Here is a 22,945-nt window from a genome sequence, read left to right on the forward strand (position 1 = left end):
ATCATGTGAATACAGTTTACAATCCATCAATGTTGTAAATAAAATGCACATATAAGTCCTATAAAATGATGTGAAACCAATCAAATTAATAGTTTTTGTTTACTTTAGCGGGTACTTTTATTCTGAAGAACTCGGCCACCGGAAGTCTTATCCTAGCTGACTCGACACTGGCTATTGGACCCTCCCGCAGAGAGAGGTGTTACGGTGAACTTGGTGACCTGGCGAAATATGTGACCGTCTTGTGGACTTGACATAATAAATAACTCACATGGTGATCTTTAAATACGAGCCTGCCTAAATACCGCTAGGTTGAACTCTGCTGATAAACAAACCGCAGTGATTTACGTTCGGACACTGACGTCACGTGACGTCTAGAGACGATGGTCACACATTTCAGCAGGTCACCAATGTCACCGTGACGTCACACTGCCATGCTGGACTGACCGAGTGGCTTTGGAATTCAGCTCTAAGAGACGGTGTTCCAGAAGCTTCATTGAAATCTACACTTTTCAGGTACAAAATGAGTATTGATGCTCCTGAATGGTTGAACACATTGTTATGAGGTCTTGTTTGTGTTCAGATTAACATTCTGACCGAATATGGAGTGGTTTGGAAATGCTACGTTAGCTAGCGGCTAGCTAACAAAGGACTGGACGTGTGGTCAGCTAGCATTAAGCTACCGAGATGCTTTTGGTTAATTGAAGTGTTTATTAACTGTATGCAGAATAGGTACATTTCAAGCACAGTAACTCAATGCAAAAACTGTGGACGACACCATAATATAGCCTTACACCTTTACAAGAGGGTCCAGCAGAATGTGGGGGGAGGGAGTTAACATTTGTCATTTGGGAGACCTGTTGTGTGACATGACGAGCTTGTAAACAGTGACTTTTCCATGGCATTACACACTACTTTATTCACTTAGAATGGTGCAGATTTGCTCAGTTCATACTTGTGCCATAACCCATAACAGATGGACTTTAGAAGGAAGGATTGTATTGTCTGATCTTATTATCAAAACAATCAAGTATCGAGCAAATGTGCACTGACGGCGCACAGAACCGTGGATGCATAACAGGCTACAGCCAATCACTCGTCATTTAATGAAGCCACACATTTATATAATCTATGAGGTTTCTATTTGAATTGGGTGTCTAGCTGGTCATGTCATGATTTTATTTATATATCACTATTAGTGTAATTGTAATCCATCTACAACCTATTAGTGAGCTTGCAGATCAGCTATTTTCAATGAACAGATTTAACAGATTACAAATCTCTAAAAAATAAATCACCTGATCTACATTGTATTGTATCTTGTTTAAGTGTTCAAGATTAATGTATGAATTGGTTTAAATTAACACCTAGAAAATATTCAAAACAAAAAACAAATATAATAGCGTATATATATTAAAAGTATATGAAAGCCAACTAATGCTTGGAATGGATTCAGATTTATGACAACCCCCTAGTTTGACACATCACATGCTACTTAACACTTAGTCCGCCATTGCCGTAGATCAACGGCAATTGGTCTTTTATAGTGCTTTTGATTGATCAAGTCATAATGCTACTCACGTTAGCATCGGGTTGGTGTTGTCAATAACACTGTCTTGATCGTCGTGCCCATAAACATACATTCTAGACTAACTTTTTTCACCAACGTCCCGGAACCGTCCCGAAGTAAATGTATACAGTCCCGGAAAAAAAGTACAAAAAATATTATAAAAAAAATAGTACCACTCAGATTGCAAAACTGTATTCTCTTATAATACAATACAGGCACTATAATTTGTTTAGCTTCATGTTTCTTCTGTAGATAGAGAAAATATGATCCCAGATGAAAAATAGGGCTAGGACTCGATTAAATATGTTAATTTTGTTAATCAAATTATTTATAGGCTTTGTAATGAATTAATCTCAATTAATCAAATTTTAATCGTATATTAATATTTGACCTGAGAACAATGATACTTATTTTCAAATTGATTTTGGTATACCAGTGAATCAATGTGACTAGTGACTATATAAGCTTATAAAAGGTTGGTGGTCTAGGCTACTTGACCAAGACCAACAGATAAACAACTCGTCTACCTGCGGCAATGCAGGATTGCAGGTAGTCTATATGAATACTCAATGTGCTTTACATGGGTGGCATGAGAAAACAAATACAAACAACTTTATTAGGGGGAGACGAAGGAATAAAATCAATAAAACAGTGGAATGAGAGCGTTTTGGGGAGTGCATTCCACAGGGTTGGGGCAGCAATTCTAGAACAACCTGAACATTAGAAAACATCTGTTGCTTCAGAGGATACCAACACATTATTTAATGTGCCATATGCGAGACGAGTAAAAGCAGCTAGCAAGCCTAGCATAGAAGCTAACGTTAAACGTTGTAGACCCATGTCCATATGGAACTTTTCCCTCCGCTATAGCAACCATGCTTTTATCAACGCTTCCAACCGATAGTTTTTCAATCTAAATGTCCCATGCACGGGGCAAACGCGATATAAGCGGCTTCCTCGGGACGTCGGGATGCCGTTATCTCGAGCCCTGGGAAAAATGCTGGCGTGAATTATATCACAAGTTATCAATAAATGCTGGCGGCCTAATCGTTAAAGCATAATGAAATGTTGACATCTTGCCGTATATAGGTAATGGTATGGTCACATATAAGACCTTATAAAATTAATTGCTCAATACCGACAGCCGGTCAGCAAGTGGACTCATTAATTTAAGTATTTTTAAGTATATAGGCAATATTTTAGGCCAATAAAAACAAATTTCCCACTCCCCACCCCTGGCTGCCGGACTATAGGTCTCCAGTTATTAAAGTCCTTCCTTATTCACTTGATTTCAGACCGGAATCTAGACTGCAGGTGAAGACGAACTCTCCAGACTCATAAGAACTACAATACCCATGATGCATCACTCCCAGGTGAAGATGAACTCTCCAGACTCAGCCAGGGACGTTTCTATTAAACAAGAAGCTGAAGACGTTTCTATTAAACAGGAAGCTGAAGACGTTTCTATTAAACAGGAAGCTGAAGACGTTTCTATTAAACAGGAAGCTGAAGACGTTTCTTTTAAACAGGAAGCTGAAGACGTTTCTATTAAACAGGAAGCTGAAGACGTTTCTATTAAACAGGAAGCTGAAGACGTTTCTATTAAACAGGAAGCTGAAGACGTTTCTATTAAACAGGAAGCTGAAGACGTTTCTATTAAACAGGAAGCTAAAGACGTTTCTATTAAACAGGAAGTTGAAGACGTTTCTATTAAACAGGAAGCTGAAGACGTTTCTATTAAACAGGAAGCTGAAGACGTTTCTATTAAACAGGAAGCTGAAGACGTTTCTATTAAACAGGAAGCTGAAGACGTTTCTATTAAACAGGAAGCTAAAGACGTTTCTATTAAACAGGAAGTTGAAGACGTTTCTATTAAACAGGAAGTTGAAGACCAGCCACACCTCAGTAAGTTTCATGTTCTCTTCCTTTCTTTAATATGTTCTGTTCTGTAGGGCTGCCACAATGTCTTGTTTTCACTGGACATTTTCACTGAGTGGCTCAGGAGGTGGAGGGGTATGGGGGGCAGGAGTGATGGGTGTGGGGTGCTCCCCCTGTCTCAGGGGGTGGAGGGGTATGGGGGGCAGGAGTGATGGGTGTGGGGTGCTCCCCCTGGCTCACGGGGTGGAGGGGTATGGGGGGCAGGAGTGATGGGTGTGGGGTGCTCCCCCTGGCTCAGGGGGTGGAGGGGTATGGGGGGCAGGAGTGATGGGTGTGGGGTGCTCCCCCTGGCTCAGGGGGTGGAGGGGTATGGGGGGCAGGAGTGATGGGTGTGGGGTGCTCCCCCTGGCTCAGGGGGTGGAGGGGTATGGGGGGCAGGAGTGATGGGTGTGGGGTGCTCCCCCTGGCTCAGGGGGTGGAGGGGTATGGGGGGCAGGAGTGATGGGTGTGGGGTTCTCCCCCTGGCTCAGGGGGTGGAGGGGTATGGGGGGCAGGAGTGATGGGTGTGGGGTGCTCCCCCTGTCTCAGGGATGGAGGGGTAGGGGGGGCAGGAGTGATTGGTGTGGGGTGCTCCCCCTTGCTCCAGTGAGCTTGAATGAAAATACCAAGGCTTCGTCAGCCACGCGTCACTGACTGATTTATAAACTGCTTCGAGTCCGCGTTACTTCCGTGTTGCGTAGCATAACAGTGACGTCACTGTCAAATCTTTTGTATATTTACAGTTCACGTGTGTTCAGAGCAGCAGCAGCGGAACAACAACAAGCTGTAGCCTATTTTGTCACGCTCGAGCTAATGAAACAAAACACCACATGGTACGGGATTATTATTTGATGTCAAAACATTGAACTGATCAGAACAAAATGTAACCCATGTAAAGTAATGGGTCACTCTGCATGTTTAACCAAAGTTTGACACACAGGCAGACAGACTCACAGACACATTTACAGACACCCAGACACATAGACAGACACATTTACAGACACACAGGTAGACAGACTCACAGACACATTTACAGACACACAGGCAGACAGAAACACAGACACACAGGCAGACAGACACACAGACACACAGGCAGACAGACTCACAGACACACAGGCAGACAGACTCGGACACATTTACAGACTCACAGACACACAGGCAGACAGACTCGGACACATTTACAGACTCACAGATACACAGGCAGACAGACTCGCAGACAGACTCACAGACACATTTACAGACACCTAGACACACAGGCAGACAGACTCACAGACACATTTACAGACACACAGGCAGACAGACTCACAGACACATTTACAGACACACAGACACACAGGCAGACAGACTCACAGACACATTTACAGACACACAGGCAGACAGACTCGGACACATTTACAGACACCCAGACACACAGGCAGGCAGATTCACAGACTCACAGACACATTTACAGACATACTATGCTTGTTGATATAACGAATGAAATCTCACAAACTGCTGTAGCGATGGTAGCTTAAAGGTAATTTCAGTGATCTGAAGTCTTTGGAGAACCCCGGTCCACTAGGGGCGCCAAAGAGAGTAGCCTTCTCCTGACGTCACTCCTCCATGATACGGGGGCGCGCATGCAGGTTTTTGGCTACTAGCTACTAGCTAGCTCTTATCATTGAACATTGCCGTTGTATTGGCTAAATATGGCATTAAAAAATTATGGATTTAGATCGAATATCTTAGTTTTAATGAAATTGAGTTGACGTGTTTGTTTTTTAGGGTAACTGTTGCATGATCCCAAAATCACACTTGACTCCCATGTTCTTCCAGTTGCCTACAAGTCCTGGTCCCCATGGGACGTTCTAAACTCCGGACAAAAAGTGTCATGCAGGGTTGAGAGACCATGGGACGGGTGATGATGGCAATGCGAGTATATTATGACGGGTGGTATTGTATTATATATACTAGTGTGCTCGCTGCAGCAAGCCCACACAAATGCACTCAAGGCCACATCTTGCAATAGAAAAATACTGTTAAATGTCGTTTTGTTTAGCAAACAGGGGTAGCCCACTAGCCTTACCCTGCCGTGGCCAGCATCAATGCTGGATTCCCCGCTATGACACTGGCCAAGCATGGCTGGCTTTGGTAGTGTATTTTATTTGATTGATTATGACGCTTGTAATGATCGTCATACATCTACGAGTCTAAATCGTAGGCTAATATTGGGGGCTTATAGTTTAATAACACCGAATACTGCATTCAAATATTTTTAGCTGATATATATCATTTCATCACACCAAACTACCTTATTCCTTTTGTCTGCTCCACGGAAATCGTCATGTCCTTTTCTTCTTATGTTCACAACCAACATGTGTTCATATTTCTAATGTACAATACAAAACTAGCCTACATCAGCACAAGCAAATGGTGGAAATATTAGCAACGATCATAACATGTTTTATGATGTACAGTAGGCCTATAGACTATAATTATGCATAACATAGTTTGTAATAATTTGAAATGTCAGGTTGTTGTGCCGTGATTCCCATCATCAAATAATATATTCCTATAATATGCATTTATATGTATATAGGCAAACCTGTTCAAGTAGAGAAATGTACATTAATTTGCTCATCATGAAAGATTATAGGCATCAAATGAATAATGCAACTAAAATGTGAAGAATCATTTTTATTTACAAACAAACATATGGAAACCAGCTGCTGTCATAAAGCTTCATGTCCAGTGTCCATGGTACTGTCCCGTTGCAGATGGAAATCTTCTGGATCAGATCAGAAAAGATGTCCCTATTTGACAAAAGACTTGATTAGAACCGTAGACGTGGTCTGGAATATTCCACTAAAAATGTATTTCATTCATAAAACGAGCAACTTGTAGGCTATTTAGATTCCATGTAGGTCAAGTTTGTTGAATGAATAAATATATAATCCATCCATGCATGCTTGCGTGACATAACTATCACGGATATTCCCATTTGATTCTGTGATTAGATTATATTATCAAACTGATGCACTCATCATTCAGGACGCGTGCTGCTCCACCAGGCACCATGTAGGTTTAGCCAGCCAAGCTACAGCTATATGAGGCAGCTGGCCAAGCCAGGCTACATATAGCATAGCATACACAGCAAACTTTACTTACACATGAAAACACCGCAGGCAGGAGTCTGGAAGAATCGTGGCCGACTGCTGCCCGTGGTTCCCGCAGGCATATCGCTGTTCCAGCAGCCCGGTCGGCAAACAGACCACCCAGCTGCCAAGTGGAAAGCCTGGTGACGCCGGCTACTCCATGTCCCACAGACGGCTAGGAAAGCCTGGGTGACGCGGCCCTACTCCATGTCCCACAGCAGACAGACAGCTGTCGCCTGACTCTTCTCTGTGATCACCAATGGGTCTTCACTAGCAGCTTTCTTCTCTTGGCTATTCTTTATAATTATTTTCTTGTTATTTGAGGTGGTGAATGCATTCAGATTTCCCCTCCTGCTCCGCCATGTTGTAAACAAGATGTGCACACGCTCTACAGTGGGGGAACGTGCAACAAGCCAAGAGCACGCGCACCAAGGCCCGCCTCCGCTCGATCATGATTGGAGGAAGGCCCCCCTCTATCCTGATTGGATGAGGGAATTGCCACCAAAAGCCCAAACCGAAACTAGGGTTTTTGACCCCAGGGGCTCACTGGGGATAGAGAGGAACTCCTCATATGGTCAGCGCACTCTATAGTAAGGAGTATTAGCAGACTGAATATACCTTTAACAATCTATGTAAAAGAGTGGACATTTTTTACATAGATTGTTAAGCTACCATCGTTCCACATTTCAAGCTTTCATTGTCAGAAGTGCTTCTGTTTCATAACGTCATGCACTGAGTGGCATGACTAATTTACTACCAAATCAGAGCCCAGGTGAGAAGTATCATGACTTTAACATTGTTTCAGAATTTCATGATTCAAAATTAAATGAAATATTTGCTTTAACATTATTCATCTTGGTGTTAATGTAACTAAATATATTACTTCACATTACTTTTTTAGTATGTTGCTAAAATCTTGCTAAAATTTCCAGAACAGTAATAATCTGTAGTTAGTAACGGTTTAGTCAATCTTATCTTGGTAGGTAATAGCTCATTTTGTACATGGAACATGGAAGAAGAATGGATTTACATTTTAGGAATCCAGTGTTGACAATCATGTTATGTTTCTGCTCCTAGACATCCTGCACATGGTTGTGTGTAAAGAGGAGGTTTCTCCTGAACAGGAGAGGAGCCCCAGTCTGCTCCAGGAGGAACCAGAGCCTCCACACATTAATGAGGAACAGGAAGAACTACTTCAAAAACCAGAGGAACCAGTTGGGTCAATGTTGACATTACTAGCAGTGAAAGTTGAAGAAGAAAATTATGATGAAGAAGACATATCTTACCACTGCTCTGAGGTTGAAGTTGAAGTTGAAGTTGAATCTGACATCTCCCTGAAAACACACCTTCGTGTCCACACTGGAGAAAAACCTTTCCACTGTCAACATTGTGACAAGAGTTTCAAACGGTCACATGACCTGTACAGACACCAGTATGTCCACACAGGAGAAAAACCTTTCCAATGTAAACATTGTGACAAGCGTTTCAGTGACTCAGGTTCCCTGAAGAACCACCAGCGTGTCCACACTGGAGAAAAACCTTTCCACTGTCAACATTGTGACAAGAGTTTCAATCAGTTATCCAATTATAAGTCACACATTCGTGTACACACTGGAGAAAAACCTTTCAAATGTAAACAATGTGACAAGAGTTTCAATCAGTTATCCAATTATAAGTCACACATTCGTGTCCACACTGGAGAAAAACCTTTTAACTGTGAACATTGTGACAAGAGTTTCAGTTACTCATCTCTCCTGAAGCGACACGTTCGTGTCCACTCTGGACACGAACGTAAATGTAAACATTGTGACAAGAATGTAAACATTGTGACAAGAGTTTCAGGGAGTCCGGTTCCCTGATAAAGCACCTTCGTGTCCACACTGGAGAAAAACCTTTCCAATGTAAAGTTTAAATAACTCGGGTCACTTGTTAAGACACCATTGCATTCACACCATGGGGTAAAAAAAAGAAAATTTCCACTAGGTGTTCCTGTCTGTCTTGGATTATGGAGATTATCACTCATCGATTTAGATGTATTACGGGTGATAGCTATGGTACTCACCATTGTATCTTATATAACAAGGTTGGATGGTCCTCCCTGACAGAGAGAAGGAAACTGCATTGGCAACTGTTCTTGTATGAAGCCATGCTTGGAGATTGTCCTAAATACATCTCATCCTTTCTGAAGTACACCGGTCAAGTACCGTAAATCCTCATTTATTTATCTGGGGCTTTTATTTGTCTCAACTGATTCTGATACCGGGCTTTTATTGGAAGGAGGCAGCTATAAGAAGGAGGCCTATATTTCTACTTTTCAAACTGATCATAATGAATAAATCACATTTTGGGTTAGACAGTTGGAACCCTGTCAAATGTACTGGACTCATTTATTGAAACCAAGTCCTCATAAAATATTGAAAAATGTAGTTGCGGGTGCTCACTGGTCATTTTAACTTTTTTGTATAACAATATTGGCATATTGCCTATGGTAAATACCATAATAAAATCAACATCAATTTTAAACTCCCTGCTTTAATATGACGTGAAAAAAAATCCAATGGCAGTCCCTCAGTCAAATCTGGTCACAGTACTATTTACTATCCTATTTATTATTATTCAAATAGGCTATGGTATGTATCTAGGCCTACATTTAGTTTAGATGCAAATAATAACATAAAAATAAAATGTATGGTAGGCCATTTCCTAATAATTTCGTAATGATTTCATAATATCAAAGCAGCTAATATGAACAGTGCAACACTGCAGTGATCCAACTATTGCAACTTCAACGGGGGAGAGAGAGAGAGAGAGTGAGTGAGTGAGTGAGTGAGTGAGTGAGAGAGTGAGAGAGAGAGAGAGAGAGTCGCGTTAGAGAGAGAGAGAGAGAGAGAGAGACGCGCGCGAGAGAGACACAGAGAGCGAGAGAGAGAGGAGGGGGTCGCGTTAGCAACAGGCTAAGCTCACAGCATATCGGTACGTTCGTTCTATAAGGCTAGATCCGCTATCGTACCCTTTAATACATTACATTCGTTGCATGAAGCGTAGATCTGCGAGCTCGCAGCACGTCATGTCACAAACAGAAACAGCTCTCACTTGCTTGGTTTTGTGTAATGTTCCTCCCTCCGCAGTTAGACTGTGCTCTCGTTGTCCGTGGCCATGAAAAGTGCTTATAGTGGCGTTCTCTCCTGAAGTTTGTTTGTTAGTTTGTTGCGTTGTGCACGAGCGCGAGCAATGCGACCCCCTGCATTTGGACACTATAGTGACACCAGCCAGCCAGGGAAGCGAAGGTAACAGATACGGCACTTGAAAAAAACAAAACACAAAAAAACCCGGCTAATAAAAGGACGGTTTTTATATACTTAATTCAACGCCACCCCCGGTAATTAATAGGGGGACGGCTTTTTATTGAAGGAAGGAATGTATTTGAGGATTTACGGTAGTTTCCCCAAATTCAAGGTACCAAAAGTTAGCTCTGAACTTGCTTTTGTGGCCCTAATACATGGAATGACCTGCAAACGACATTGAAACTGACCACATTGGTACCCTTAAGTCGTTTTCAAACCTTGGTGAGCGTACAGACCCCCACAATATGTAACTGTTTTTAGATAGTTTTGAAAATTGTCTTATCTTTTTATTTGTAAACCTATGTAATTCACATGTATATCTTTTGTTTTTCTTTTCCTGATCTTCTGATGTATTGTGATGTTTTTTCTATATGATATTGTATTACTGGACGACACTGAAAATGAGTTTGATTACTCAGTGTAATTTCGAGAATAAACAAAACTTGAATGAATGGAAAATGAGCTCACTGGGAGGATCAAATGAAACAGCTGTATGTTCGTAGGGAGGTCGATAGACAAGGACAATATCATGGATTACTATACTGCTCCTATATTTGAAATCAAATATGGCTAAATTCTCCTTCTACAGCACGGCCACCCAGGCGTGGAATGCCCTGACCCCTTCCCTCAAAACATGCAGATCACTTACATCTTTTAAAACAGGCCTGAAAGTCCACCTTTCAGCAGGCCCAATGGAGAGGAAATGATCACTTCTCCTTTAAACAGGTGACCACGCCCCCTCCTAACTTTCTCCCACTCTGTACATTTAGTGTTTCATTATTTCCTGTAATGATATATTTTCTTGTTTTTGAGGATATTGATTTTTTTGTTGAGGGGCGCTAGCTCATCCTATTGGGCTTTGTCTTTGTGTGAACACAAACACAATGATTTAATTGGCTGATCATCACCCCATAGCGATGATTTGATTGGTTGATCATCATTCCATAGCAATGATTTGATTGGTTGATGTACATATTGACGATAAAAAGTGTGATTTTTGTTGTTCTGCTATTATGAATTGATTACATAGGACCTGAATAGAAGCAAGACCGCCAGGACTTTGTTTTTGTGCTCTCCCTTTTGGAATCAGTGTTTGACTGAACTCTGTTGCTGTTTTACATTCATGTCTAATAAACTATTCAATCAATCCTGTCAATAGAGGCCTCCATTCTCCTTATCTTTAGTTTTTCTCCTCATGTTAAACCTTAAAGGACAACTTTGGGTTTTTTTCAACCAAGGTTCATGTTTTAGGTTATTAGAGAAAGTATTTTTGGCAGGGGGGGGCGGGGGCATTCGAACAAGAGGGTGAATGTATTTGTTTTACCAAATTGTACAGCGATTTCTTAATTATTTTTTTCTATAGTCCTACTAGACCCCAGGAAATTACATCTGGCCAAAAAAGATCACGGGATCTATTGAATGTGAAGAGGGAGGTGACAAACTGACATTTTGGAAAACAGTGAATTTTATTCCAAATGCTATAGGGATTCACAGTTATTGAAATGTTTGCCCATGTCCGAATATAAACAGCTTCGATGTAGTATTTTTATTTTAAAACATCGGCTATTACCAATATTGCATTTTAAGGCCAACATCGACCCATAACGATTTGATAAAATATTGTCCATCCCTAGATAAAAAACTTTGGAAGTTTTAAAAATGCATTGTTAACAAAATGTATTGAATTAAAAATAAAGTAAGTAAAACAATGTTGAGTGTTCAACAGTCTGGCTGAACCTCTACCTAACCCAACTCCTGTCACATCTACAACACTTTGTTTGAAATCAAAACCCAGGACGTTTCTGTTTACTGCTGCTTTTTACTGAGGTTTATGGGTCTGTATTCAGTTTGCTTTGCTTATTTTTCTATTCTAAACCAATAGTATTGATTGTATTCAAATGTCCTTTTATTGTGAATGCATCACACTTTACATTGCTCTTAACCCATTTAGACCCCCATCTGAAAATATGTAGTTCCAGGGACCCCCCAGGAGCAAAGATTAGAGTTAAAAACGTTCGCTGTGAAATAATATATATTCAAAGATTTGCACCACATTTTCAAAAATAGCAGATCTACAAGCTTGTAGCGCGGCACCACGCTACAAGCTTGTAGATCTGCTATTTTTCAGTAGCTAAAGTAACATAATAACATAGTAACATAATGCTTAAAACACCTAAAGGGGTTTCCGCCCAGATGTGTGTGTGTTAAGCACACTGCCTTCCTTGTTGAAATGTACAAATAAACATGCTTACTCTAATGGGTTTAGTAAATCAATTCATAATCAAAATATTATTATTATTATTAGACAATGAATCAATTTGTATATTTAGTACATTTGCCTTTTATGATCAAATAGGATAACAGAATAAAGTAAGTCTATGCCATAGACTCTATGGTACATGATGTGTATTGAAATCAGACACCTTGACGTCTCCATGTTGCAGTTGGCATACAGTCTGAGTCAGGATACACAAAGCAGCAGCAGATACATACAGTTAATTAAACATCTACTGATGCATGAACTTGGACACATCATCAGTGATGTAAACCTGGGATCGTTGGGTGTGTCTGGGTCTTACAACAGACACCCTCCTCCATGCGACCCAACCATGGCTGATCAGACCCCGGCCTGTGTCCTAGTGGCATGCTACACTACAGCCCCCACTGTCTGTCCTGTGTCCAAGTGGCATGCTACACTACAGCCCCCACTGTCTGTCCTGTGTCCTAGTGGCATGCTACACAACAGCCCCCACTGTCTGTCCTGTGTCCTAGTGGCATGCTACACTACAGCCCCCACTGTCTGTCCTGTGTCCTAGTGGCATGCTACACTACAGCCCCCACTGTCTCTGTCCTGTGTCCTAGTGGCATACTACACTACAGCCCCCACTGTCTGTCCTGTGTCCTAGTGGCATGCTACACTACAGCCCCCACTGTCTGTCCTCTGTCCTAGTGGCATGCTACACTACAGCCCCCACTGTCTCTGCCCTGTGTCCAAGTGGCATGCTACACTACAGCCCCCACTGTCTCTGTCCTGTGTCCAAGTGGCATGCTACACTACAGTCCCCACTGTCTGTGTCCTAGTGGCATGCTACACTACAGCCCCCACTGTCTGTCCTGTGTCCAAGAAGTGGCATGCTACACTACAGCCCCCACTGTCTGTCCTGTGTCCAAGTGGCATCAGCTTCGGTACAACTCCAGCTATACAGCCAGCCTCTCAAGCTGCACCGAGGCTAATTTTAAACCCTCCTTGCAGGTGTTACTGCAGTCTGTAGCGTTTTGGGTTCCTCCTCACAGAAGAAGGGTTTTGGGCTGCCAACCATCTCCACCCTCTCCGGCCGTCCTCTGTCTCTCCAGATGTCACCACCCTCTTGGTGGTCGTCACCCAGACTGTTCCTGGTTGTCACTGGTACTACAACTCCCAGAGTTCTTCAGTCTGTTCCTGGTTGTCACTGGTACTACAACTCCCAGAGTTCTTCAGTCTGTTCCTGGTTGTCACTGGTACTACAACTCCCAGAGTTCTTCAGTCTGTTCCTGGTTGTCACTGGTACTACAACTCCCAGAGTTCTTCAGTCTGTTCCTGGTTGTCACTGGTACTACAACCCCCAGAGTTCTTCAGTCTGTTCCTGGTTGTCACTGGTACTACAACCCCCAGAGTTCTTCAGTCTGTTCCTGGTTGTCACTGGTACTGCAACACTTCCAGAGTTCTTCAGTTAATGAAACATCATGAACTTGGACACATCATCAGTGTTGTAAACCAAGACTTGTTTACATCAGGGTCCTCCATTTTCAATTCATCAAGAAATCTGTAGGAAGTATACAGAAGAAAGGAGGGAATGGAAGGAGCTGGATTAGCTGGAGTAAGAATAAAGGGAATATTGGTGTAATGTATTCGCTATAATACAATTCCTATGATAGGATTTTGTGTTTTTTATTCGCACATTTTAAAACAACACATTTGGAACAACAACATATTGTAGGGTGAGATTTAGAAAACCCTGTGGGGATTTATAAGGTTAATCTAATTTAACAAAATAAATCATAAAAATCAAACATAAATAATACAACAATGGATAGCCTACACAGTATAAATGAAAAAAGTAAAAATACATATTAGTAGAAATGTAAAGTGTATGTGTAATGTGTGTGGAAGAGACTGACATTGAATTGTTAGATGTGATTCATCAAATGGTTTTAAGTTTATATTTAAAATTATTTAGTGAAGATAGACTTTGATGACATCACAGTATAGAACATACATAGAAGTGCGCGTGGCTTTCAGGACCCACTGAAAAAATCGACCATTAATTTTTTCCCCCAAAAAATATTTATAGATTTATTTAAATAATATACTTAAATGTATTCAAATATTTATATCAATTTAATATTTTAAGCTATAGAATCGAGCCTAGAATCATGAACATAAAACCTCTGATTCTGTGAATAAATGTAGTAAATCATATAATTAAATATGCAATCTTGTTGTTTGTTTGTTTTCTCACAGAATCAGAGGTGTTATGGTCATGACTCACCAGGATCCTGGATGGATTGATTCTAAGCTTAGAATAATTTATATCAATATTTTAGTAAATCTCTATGGGAGAGTTTTCAGCTCTATAGCTGTTCCATAGCTGCTCCCCTTTGTATCACACTGCACCATGGCTCCCCCTAGTGACCGTTTATGGTACGTGCACCGTGCACGCTCCAGGCTCCAGCAGGACAGAGCCACAGAGAGAGTTACGACATTGAGGGGGCAGAAAACAGCCTGGTCACGTCGTTCATGTTCTCGCGCGAGCCCATAGACTCCAATGCATTCCGTAAACTCCCGGATGTCCCTTTTCAATAGAAGTCTATGTAGAAGAGCCGCCATTGGACTGAAGCCCCGTGACGTGAACAGAGTTGTCGTAACTCTGTCTCACTTTATATGGCTCTGCAGCAGCAGGGCTAGTGCGCATGCGCACAACCCTTGCACAGTAGGCCTATGTGCGTTCACACACAGCTAGCTGTTAGCCTGTTAGCAGTGTGGTTAGAAAACACTTTAATAATAATAATAATAATAGTAATAATAGTAATATTAAAGGTTTGAAAACAGTGTGGTTGTTAAGCAGCTCAACCCTGAAACACAGCAGGTAAGATGAACTGATTCACCTTGTTTTTACTACATTTATCTTTTATATTATTGACTCATCTTTTAACATGGAACAACACGACGAGTATTTCTCTCATATCTGCTTGTTAGTTATAAATTATCCTAAACAAGCAGTAGTTAATACTAGCAGCAGTAATAATATTGTAAGTTGTTATAAACAAGCAGTAGTTAATACTAGCAGCAGTAATAATATTGTAACTTGTTATAAACAAGCAGTAGTTAATACTAGCAGCAGTAATAATATTGTAACTTGTTATAAACAAGCAGTAGTAATAGTAATAATATTGTAACTTGTTATAAACAAGCAGTAGTTAATATTAGCAGCAGTAATAATATTGTAACTTGTTATAAACTTCTTCATGGTGTTTTTGTTGACCAGTGAGAGTGAGAAGATCCTGTATAGGAATTGTTCTTTGAGGTTTTTTTTACATTGGTTGCCATTTTATCACAGGAAAAAATTTCCTCCAGGATGGAACCTAGGTAGGTAATTTCATCTTTCCGTGTGATAATATTGTCACCCACTCTAACCAAGAAGCCATCTGCCTTGCTGAGATTACTATTTGATCCAAAGATTCAGTTTTTCCCAGGTGTAATGATAGTTTTTTTTATCAGCGAGCCAGGTGCAGATTGAGTTCAGAGCTGAGATGAAGGCCTTTTCAAGCTGCAGGTTGTCAAACGTAGTTTGTAAATGAGCAGGATTTGTAATCTGTCCACTGTAATGTTAACACGTCGTACATCTTAGTAAATCTGATTTTTGTCTCCACCAGGCCAAAGGCATGGGGAGAGAGTATGTTTTGCACTCCGTCCGTGTGTGTGTGCGTCCGTCCGTCCGTCCGTCCGTTACCAGCTAATCTCCGACACCTTTAAACCGGTCGATGCCAAACTTTGCATACACACTCCCTGGATGCCAACGATGAACCTCTGCCCCACATTTCCCAGAACGGCCTATTATAGCGCTACCATGAGGCAGCTTTTCACATTTTTTACCTATAACTGCACCAATCTGCGTGAAACGTTGTATGCACACTCCCTAGAGGCCAAGGACAAACCTTTGACCTACATTTTTCACATCTGCCTTTTATAGCCCCACCAGGAGGCCGACTTTTGTAAAACACATTTTTTTATATTACTCCTCATTCGGTCTCTAAAAATCTTGTGAGTATCTCTACAGTCATATGCTCAAGGGTTTCATATTCCATCCTAATTGGCTATAATGGCAATATAATGGCACACACTTTCTTACTAGGCTGAGGATTATAGCCACAACCTGACCTGGCTTGGTGGAGACCTGTGCCCCGAGGGCCACCTTTTCTAGTTTAATTATTTGTTCGACTTCTTCTGGTGCGAGTTGACTTGTGACAATGAAGTTGACTTGTTGAGAAGTCGACTTTGGTTACTGCCCTATTGTGTTGTGGTGCACACACCATTGAAATGTAACCCTAACACACACCATTGAAATGTAACCCTAACACACACCATTGAAATGTAACCCTAACACACACCATTGAAATGTAACCCTAACACACACCATTGAAATGTAACCCTAACACACACCATTGAAATGTAACCATAACACACACCATTGAAATGTAACCCTAACACACACCATTGAAATGTAACCCTAACACACACCATTGAAATGTAACCCTAACACACACCATTGAAATGTAACCCTAACACACACCATTGAAATGTAACCATAACACACACCATTGAAATGTAACCCAAACACACACCATTGAAATGTAACCCTAACACACACCATTGAAATGTAACCCTAACACACACCATTGAAATGTAACCCTAACACACACCATTGAAATGTAACCCTAACACACCATTGAAATGTAACCATAACACACACCATTGAAATTTACCCTAACACACACCATTGAAATGTAACCATAACACACACACCATTATGACACATCTTAACACGGTAGTGGCGCTCCTTCACTCATATGTGATGTGTGAAAGAGCATCACATTTGTGATGACGGCTATGGCCGTTTTTAGTCCAATGAGTGTTTTTTGTGCAAAACGAATGCTTGGAATGGATTCAGAATTATCACAACCCCCTAGTTTGACACATCACATGCTACTTAACACTTAGTCCGCCATTGCCATAGATCAACAGCAATTGGTCTTTTATAGTGCTTTTGATTGATCAAGTCATAATGCTACTCACGTTAGCATCGGGTTGCTAGTTGGTGTTGTCAATAACACCGTCTTGATCGTCGTGCCCATAAACATCCATTCTATTCTATCTGTTTCTTTCATTCGCCTGTATCTCCTATTCCTTGTCCCAGGTGGTATTTTTGGTCCAAACAAGGTTTATTCCACGGCCCAGAGCCGGCGCTGTGATGCGCCTCCATTATGTTTTAGCAGCACCCACGGTAAACATGGAATGATGATGCATCGTCACACACCCTAACATAAGATCATAACTTCCGGTCTGGGTTTTTTGCTCTTCAACATAAGAGTTAAACAGGAAAAAATGCTGGCGTGAATTATATCACAAGTTATCAATAAATGCTGGCGGCCTTAGCGTTATACCATATAGGTAATGGTATGGTCACATATAAAACCTTATAAAATAAATTGCTCAATATCGACAGCCGGTCAGCAAGTGGATTCATTAATTTATATAAGTATATATACCCAGGGGGCAAAGGGGGTTGACCTGCATTTGTCATAACATACAAAGTTGTCCACCAGAAATTATATCTATGACCCAGTAAGGCTGTACCCTAGCCCTTTTTTTAGGACTCGAACTTCGGCAGGAATTTTCGAGCGAACATCCGGACAATTTGTTTCTAATTAATTTAAAAAATAACCTTTGAGATATCCGTCTCGATCAGAGCGCAGCGCGTCTCCCCTGCTCTTTATCAATCTCTCTCGTCTCTCCCAACACACACACACACACACACACACACACACACACACACACACACACACAGTCAAGTGGCTCCGCGAAAACAGCTGATCTGCGAGCTTGCTGGCAGACGACAGCGTAGCTTGCTCGTTAGCTGTCACTCGTTCATTTATTCCACCTGTGTAGAAGCGCATTGAAGTGGGCACAGGGCAAAAGCAGAACCTGTGACCGTTTTGCTTAACAATGATCAAAGTTCACTTCTTTTTAGCAATAGGCTATGTGATGCTAGAGAGCATAGATGCTAATATATTATGGCTGCTAAGAACGGTTCCCTCTATCAGCGATCATGCTGGGTGTGTGTGTGTGTGTGTGTGTGTGTGTGTGTGTGTGTGTGTGTGAGTGAGTGAGTGAGACACGTCAGACATTCCATTCAATGGAACTCTTTTGTTCTCACAGAACAAGGTAAGAAAGGTCAATCACCTCAGCTGCAGGCCAATCACCAAATTAATGTGCAGTTGTGCACGGTAGACTTTGGAGAGGGACAGAAGAACAAGGAGATATAAAAAATCATAACTTCTGACAGGAATGCACTAGAAACCTACTTTTTTTTACATGCTCATATCGCATTCTCGCCAAGATATATTTTCGAGTTAATAAAAAAGGAAAAAAATAATATTTTTGTTTAAAAAGAAAAACGAATGGTTCAAGCCCATTAATTAAGATTCGAGTGCCAACCCTAACGAGCGAACATTCGAACCTTGAATGTTTGGGGACAGCCTTATGACCCAGTAGGATCACAACCTATATGGACAACCTGGTAAATTTAGGGGCGAAAGTCCAATATGGCCGCCCCAATATTAGCCCCTATTAGTTATAATGGGTGAATAGGGCAAAGTTTTAAACAGAGATATTTCCACAACTTCTCAGGTTGATCAATGATATGAATATGAACATTTTTTGTATTGCAAGTTTCCATGAAATCCAATATGGCCACCACAATATGGCCGCCACAATATTAAGACATTTTTTGGTTTTGGCACTAACTTCTGAACCAGATGAGCTAGAAATGCAAACTTGGTGTCTATTTCATGGTTTCTGACCATGAGAGACTCAATGGGATACCTATTTGTATTATTGGGTGTGTCTGGACCCTTATTGTGCATATTTACAAGATAGTGGCTACCCAAAATAGTGCTTTACCATGATTTCTACCATGATTGTTGACTGTTTTGGCAAACACAAGCAATTTTAATCCATTTTTCATGGCACAGAATACATATATTCTTGAGCTTGCATATTGTCAAAATGGCTGCAAACATGGAAAAGAAAAGAGACATTACATTTCCTGTCAGATCCTATTACCCAGGGGGGCAAACAACCCCTTTTTTGGATACCTGCATTTGCCATAACATCAAAGGTTGTCCACCAGAAATATCTATGACTCAATAGAATCACAACCTATATGGACATACCGGTCAATTTCTTTGCTGGAAATCCAATATGGCCGCCACAATATTAGCCCCCATTAGCCTATATATAATGTGGGTGAATAGGGCAACATCTTTAACTGAGGGATATTTCTATAACTGCACAGGTTGATCAATGATATGAATACCATATTTTTTTGTATTGGAAGTTTCCATGATATCCAATATGGCCACCACAATACTAGCACCCAGAAAATAGGTTTGGCTCTAAATTCTGAACCAGATGAGCCACGAAACCACAAACCATTGTTCTCGGGTGTTTCTTTGCAGAAAGACATCCCTCTGGCTGTATTTTGGTTTTATTCTACTGTTGGCATTTCCTCTGTTTATGTTGACGGCTGCCGGACTATAGGTCTCCAGTTATTAAAGTCCTTCCTTATTCACTTGATTTCAGACCGGAGTCCAGACTGCAGGTGAAGACGAACTCTCCAGACTCATAAGAACTACAAAATACCCATGATGCATCACTCCCAGGTGAAGATGAACTCTCCAGACTCAGCCAGGGACGTTTCTATTAAACAGGAAGCTGAAGACGTTTCTATTAAACAGGAAGCTGAAGACGTTTCTATTAAACAGGAAGCTGAATACGTTTCCATTAAACAGAAAGTTGAAGACCAGCCACACCTCAGTAAGTTTCATGTTCTCTTAATTTCTTTAACATGTTCTGTTCCGTAGGGCTGCCACAATGTCTTATTATCACTGGACAAAAACAATGGCAAACTAGAAAATGTTAAATGTTATGTTTCTGCTCCTAGACATCCTGCACATGGTTGTGTGTAAAGAGGAGGTTTCTCCTGAACATGAGAGGAGCCCCAGTCTGCTCCAGGAGGAACCAGAGCCTCCACACATTAAAGATGAACAGGAGAAGCTTAAAGATGAACAGGAGGAGCTTAAAGAAGAACAGGAGGAGCTACTTCAAAGACCAGAGGAACCTGTTGGGTCAACATTGACATTACTAGCAGTGAAAGGTGGTGATGATGATGATGAAGAAGAAGAAGACATATCTTTCCACTGCTCTGAGGTTGAAGTTGAACTTGAATCTGACACTGAAGTCACTGAAGAAAGTGATGATTGGGAGGAGACCAGTGAAGACGATGATGACGAACGGCATGACAAGAATTTCAGTGACTCAGGTTCCCTGAAGAAGCACCAGGGTGTCCACAATGGAGAAAAACCCTTTAACTGTAAACATTGTGACAAGAGTTTCAGTAACTCATCTCTCCTGAAGAGACACCTTTGTGTCCATACTGGAGAAAAACCTTTCCAATGTAAACATTGTGACAAGAGTTTCAGAAGGTCAGGTCACCTGAAGAAACACCAGCATGTCCACACTGGAGAAAAACCTTTCCAATGTAAACATTGTGACAAGAGTTTCAGTCGTTCAGATCACATGAACAGTCACCAGTATGTCCACACTAGAGAAAAACCTTTCCAATGTAAACATTGTGACAAGAGTTTCAGTCGTTCAGATCACATGAACAGTCACCAGTATGTCCACACTGGAGAAAAACCTTTCCAATGTAAATATTGTGACAAGAGTTTCAATGTTTCAAGTAATTTGAAGACACACCTTCGTGTCCACACTGGAGAAAAACCTTTCCAATGTAAACAGTGTAACAAGAGTTTCAGTCGGTCATCTATCCTGAAGCGACACCTTTGTGTCCACACTGGAGAAAAACCTTTCCAATGTAAATATTGTGACAAGAGTTTCAATGTTTCAAGTAATTTGAAGACACACCTTCGTGTCCACACTGGAGAAAAACCTTTTAACTGTAAACATTGTAACAAGAGTTTTACTACATTACAATCCCTGAAAACACACCATCGTGTCCACAGTGCAGACAAGCCTTTCCAATGTAAACATTGTGACAAGAGTTTCAAGTGCGCAAGTTATCTGAAGAGCCACCTTCGTATCCATACTAGAGAGAAACCTTTCCACTGTAAACATTGTGACAAGAGTTTCAAGGATTCAAGTAATCTGAATACACACCTTCGTGTCCACACTGGAGAAAAACCTTTCCAATGTAAACATTGTGACAAGAGTTTCAACGTTTCAAGTAATCTGAATTCACACTTTCGTGTCCACACTGGAGAAAAACCTTTCCAATGTAAACATTGTGACAAGAGTTTCAGTCATTCAGGTTCCCTAACTAAACACCTTCGTGTCCACAGTTCTAACAGGACAAAATAAAAGATGTCCACTGTAAACGGTGTGACAAAAGTTTAAATAACTAAGACACCATGTTGCATTCACACCATGGGATAAAATAAAGTTTCCACTAAAAATGAGCTCATTGGGAAAATCAAATTAAAATATTATATTATGGATTATGAATCTGCTCCTATTAGTGCTGCATGATTCTTGCTGGAACGTGAATCTCGATTAACTCCACAAAAATTGAGATTACGATTCTCACTCAATTGTATTTTTTCCGTGAAAATATTTATTAAAAGTTCTGCATATTATGATTCTTCACAAAATGAGATTGCATAGATGTCTGAAACTAGATCTCAATCTTTTTTTGAGTAATTGTGCGGCACTAGCTCCTATATTTCAAAACAAATCAAGCGTAAGCAATAGTTAATTGAGGAACGGAAGGCAGAAGGTTATTTAATATATAGTTCCCCTCATTTATTCCCCATAGTAATTAATTCTGCTTCTTTAAATCAGCTGCCTCTCCAGGCCACACCCTCATTCCCACAGTGCAATTCAGGCGGCCTACTTAAGCAGCCTCAGCTCACTACTCATTCTTCATGCTGAGCTGTCAAAGCAGCTCGTTCAGCATCTGCGTGAAAATTTCCCCCACCTCCCTGGCCTCCTCCCTGGAGTTCTTAGTACTGTTTTGATGTTTGATTTGAATGCAATTTTGTTGAGTTTATATATATATATTATATTATTGTAATGTTCATAATGTTCCTGATCTTTGAGGTGGGTGGGTCTTAATTCAGTACCTTCCAGTGTTGGGAAAGTTCCTTTTTTTTAAATGAACTAGTTCAGTTCACAGTTCAAAATTTCAAAAATGAACTAGTTCCGTTCGTAGTTCATCATTCAAAATTTTGAAATAAAGTTCATGGTTCCAAAAAATAAACTATTAAAGTTATTTTTCATTCTTTTTTTATTTTATTTTTTATTGCCACAGCCACAGCCCATAGCCATATAAAACCGCAGGCGTTCTCAGAGCCTGCATATCACCGAGTGCTGAAAATAGCTGATCTACAAGCTCACAATGTGTCGCGTCTGCGGCACGTTGTGAGCTTGTAGATCAACTATTTTGGGCACGGAACACGTTGTACGACGAAGAATAAATCAGGCATCACTCGCACTGCGCTTCATTCACTGACAGGGAAATTAAACATAAATTTGTTTTAGTCTTATATTTTTATTTGTAAACCTACCTTTCATTAGCCCGTCTCCGGACCCCCCTGGTTGAGCTCCTTTGGACCCCTAACCCATAGGGTCCGGTCTCATCGACTTC

General features: G+C 40.9%; 2 protein-coding genes across 2 annotated transcripts in view; one reads left to right on the forward strand and one right to left on the reverse strand.

Moving 5' to 3' along the window:
* The window catches only part of LOC306913784 (dolichyl-diphosphooligosaccharide--protein glycosyltransferase subunit STT3B-like), a gene marked incomplete at both ends in the record, with an annotated part of 175,928 nt that overhangs the window by 119,877 nt on the left and 33,106 nt on the right, over positions 1–22,945 (reverse strand). The window lies entirely within an intron of this gene.
* Positions 434–9,175, forward strand: LOC306913885 (uncharacterized protein). The gene is made up of 3 exons (XM_079490699.1): positions 434–513; positions 2,863–3,472; positions 7,696–9,175. The coding sequence occupies exons 2-3, from the start codon at positions 2,923–2,925 to the stop codon at positions 8,475–8,477; spliced, it is 1,332 nt and encodes a 443-aa protein (XP_079346825.1). The 5' UTR covers positions 434–513; positions 2,863–2,922; the 3' UTR covers positions 8,478–9,175.

Source organism: Electrona antarctica (assembly GCF_951216825.1).
Source record: "Electrona antarctica genome assembly, chromosome: 21".
NCBI lineage: Eukaryota > Metazoa > Chordata > Actinopteri > Myctophiformes > Myctophidae > Electrona > Electrona antarctica.

Bases quoted from the DNA above. Each gene is read 5' to 3' on its own strand.
- LOC306913885 (XM_079490699.1), top strand. From the start codon at position 2,923: ATGATGCATCACTCCCAGGTGAAGATGAACTCTCCAGACTCAGCCAGG. The intron at 3,473-7,695 runs GTAAGTTTCATG...TTCTGCTCCTAG, and splicing joins TGAAGACCAGCCACACCTCA to ACATCCTGCACATGGTTGTG.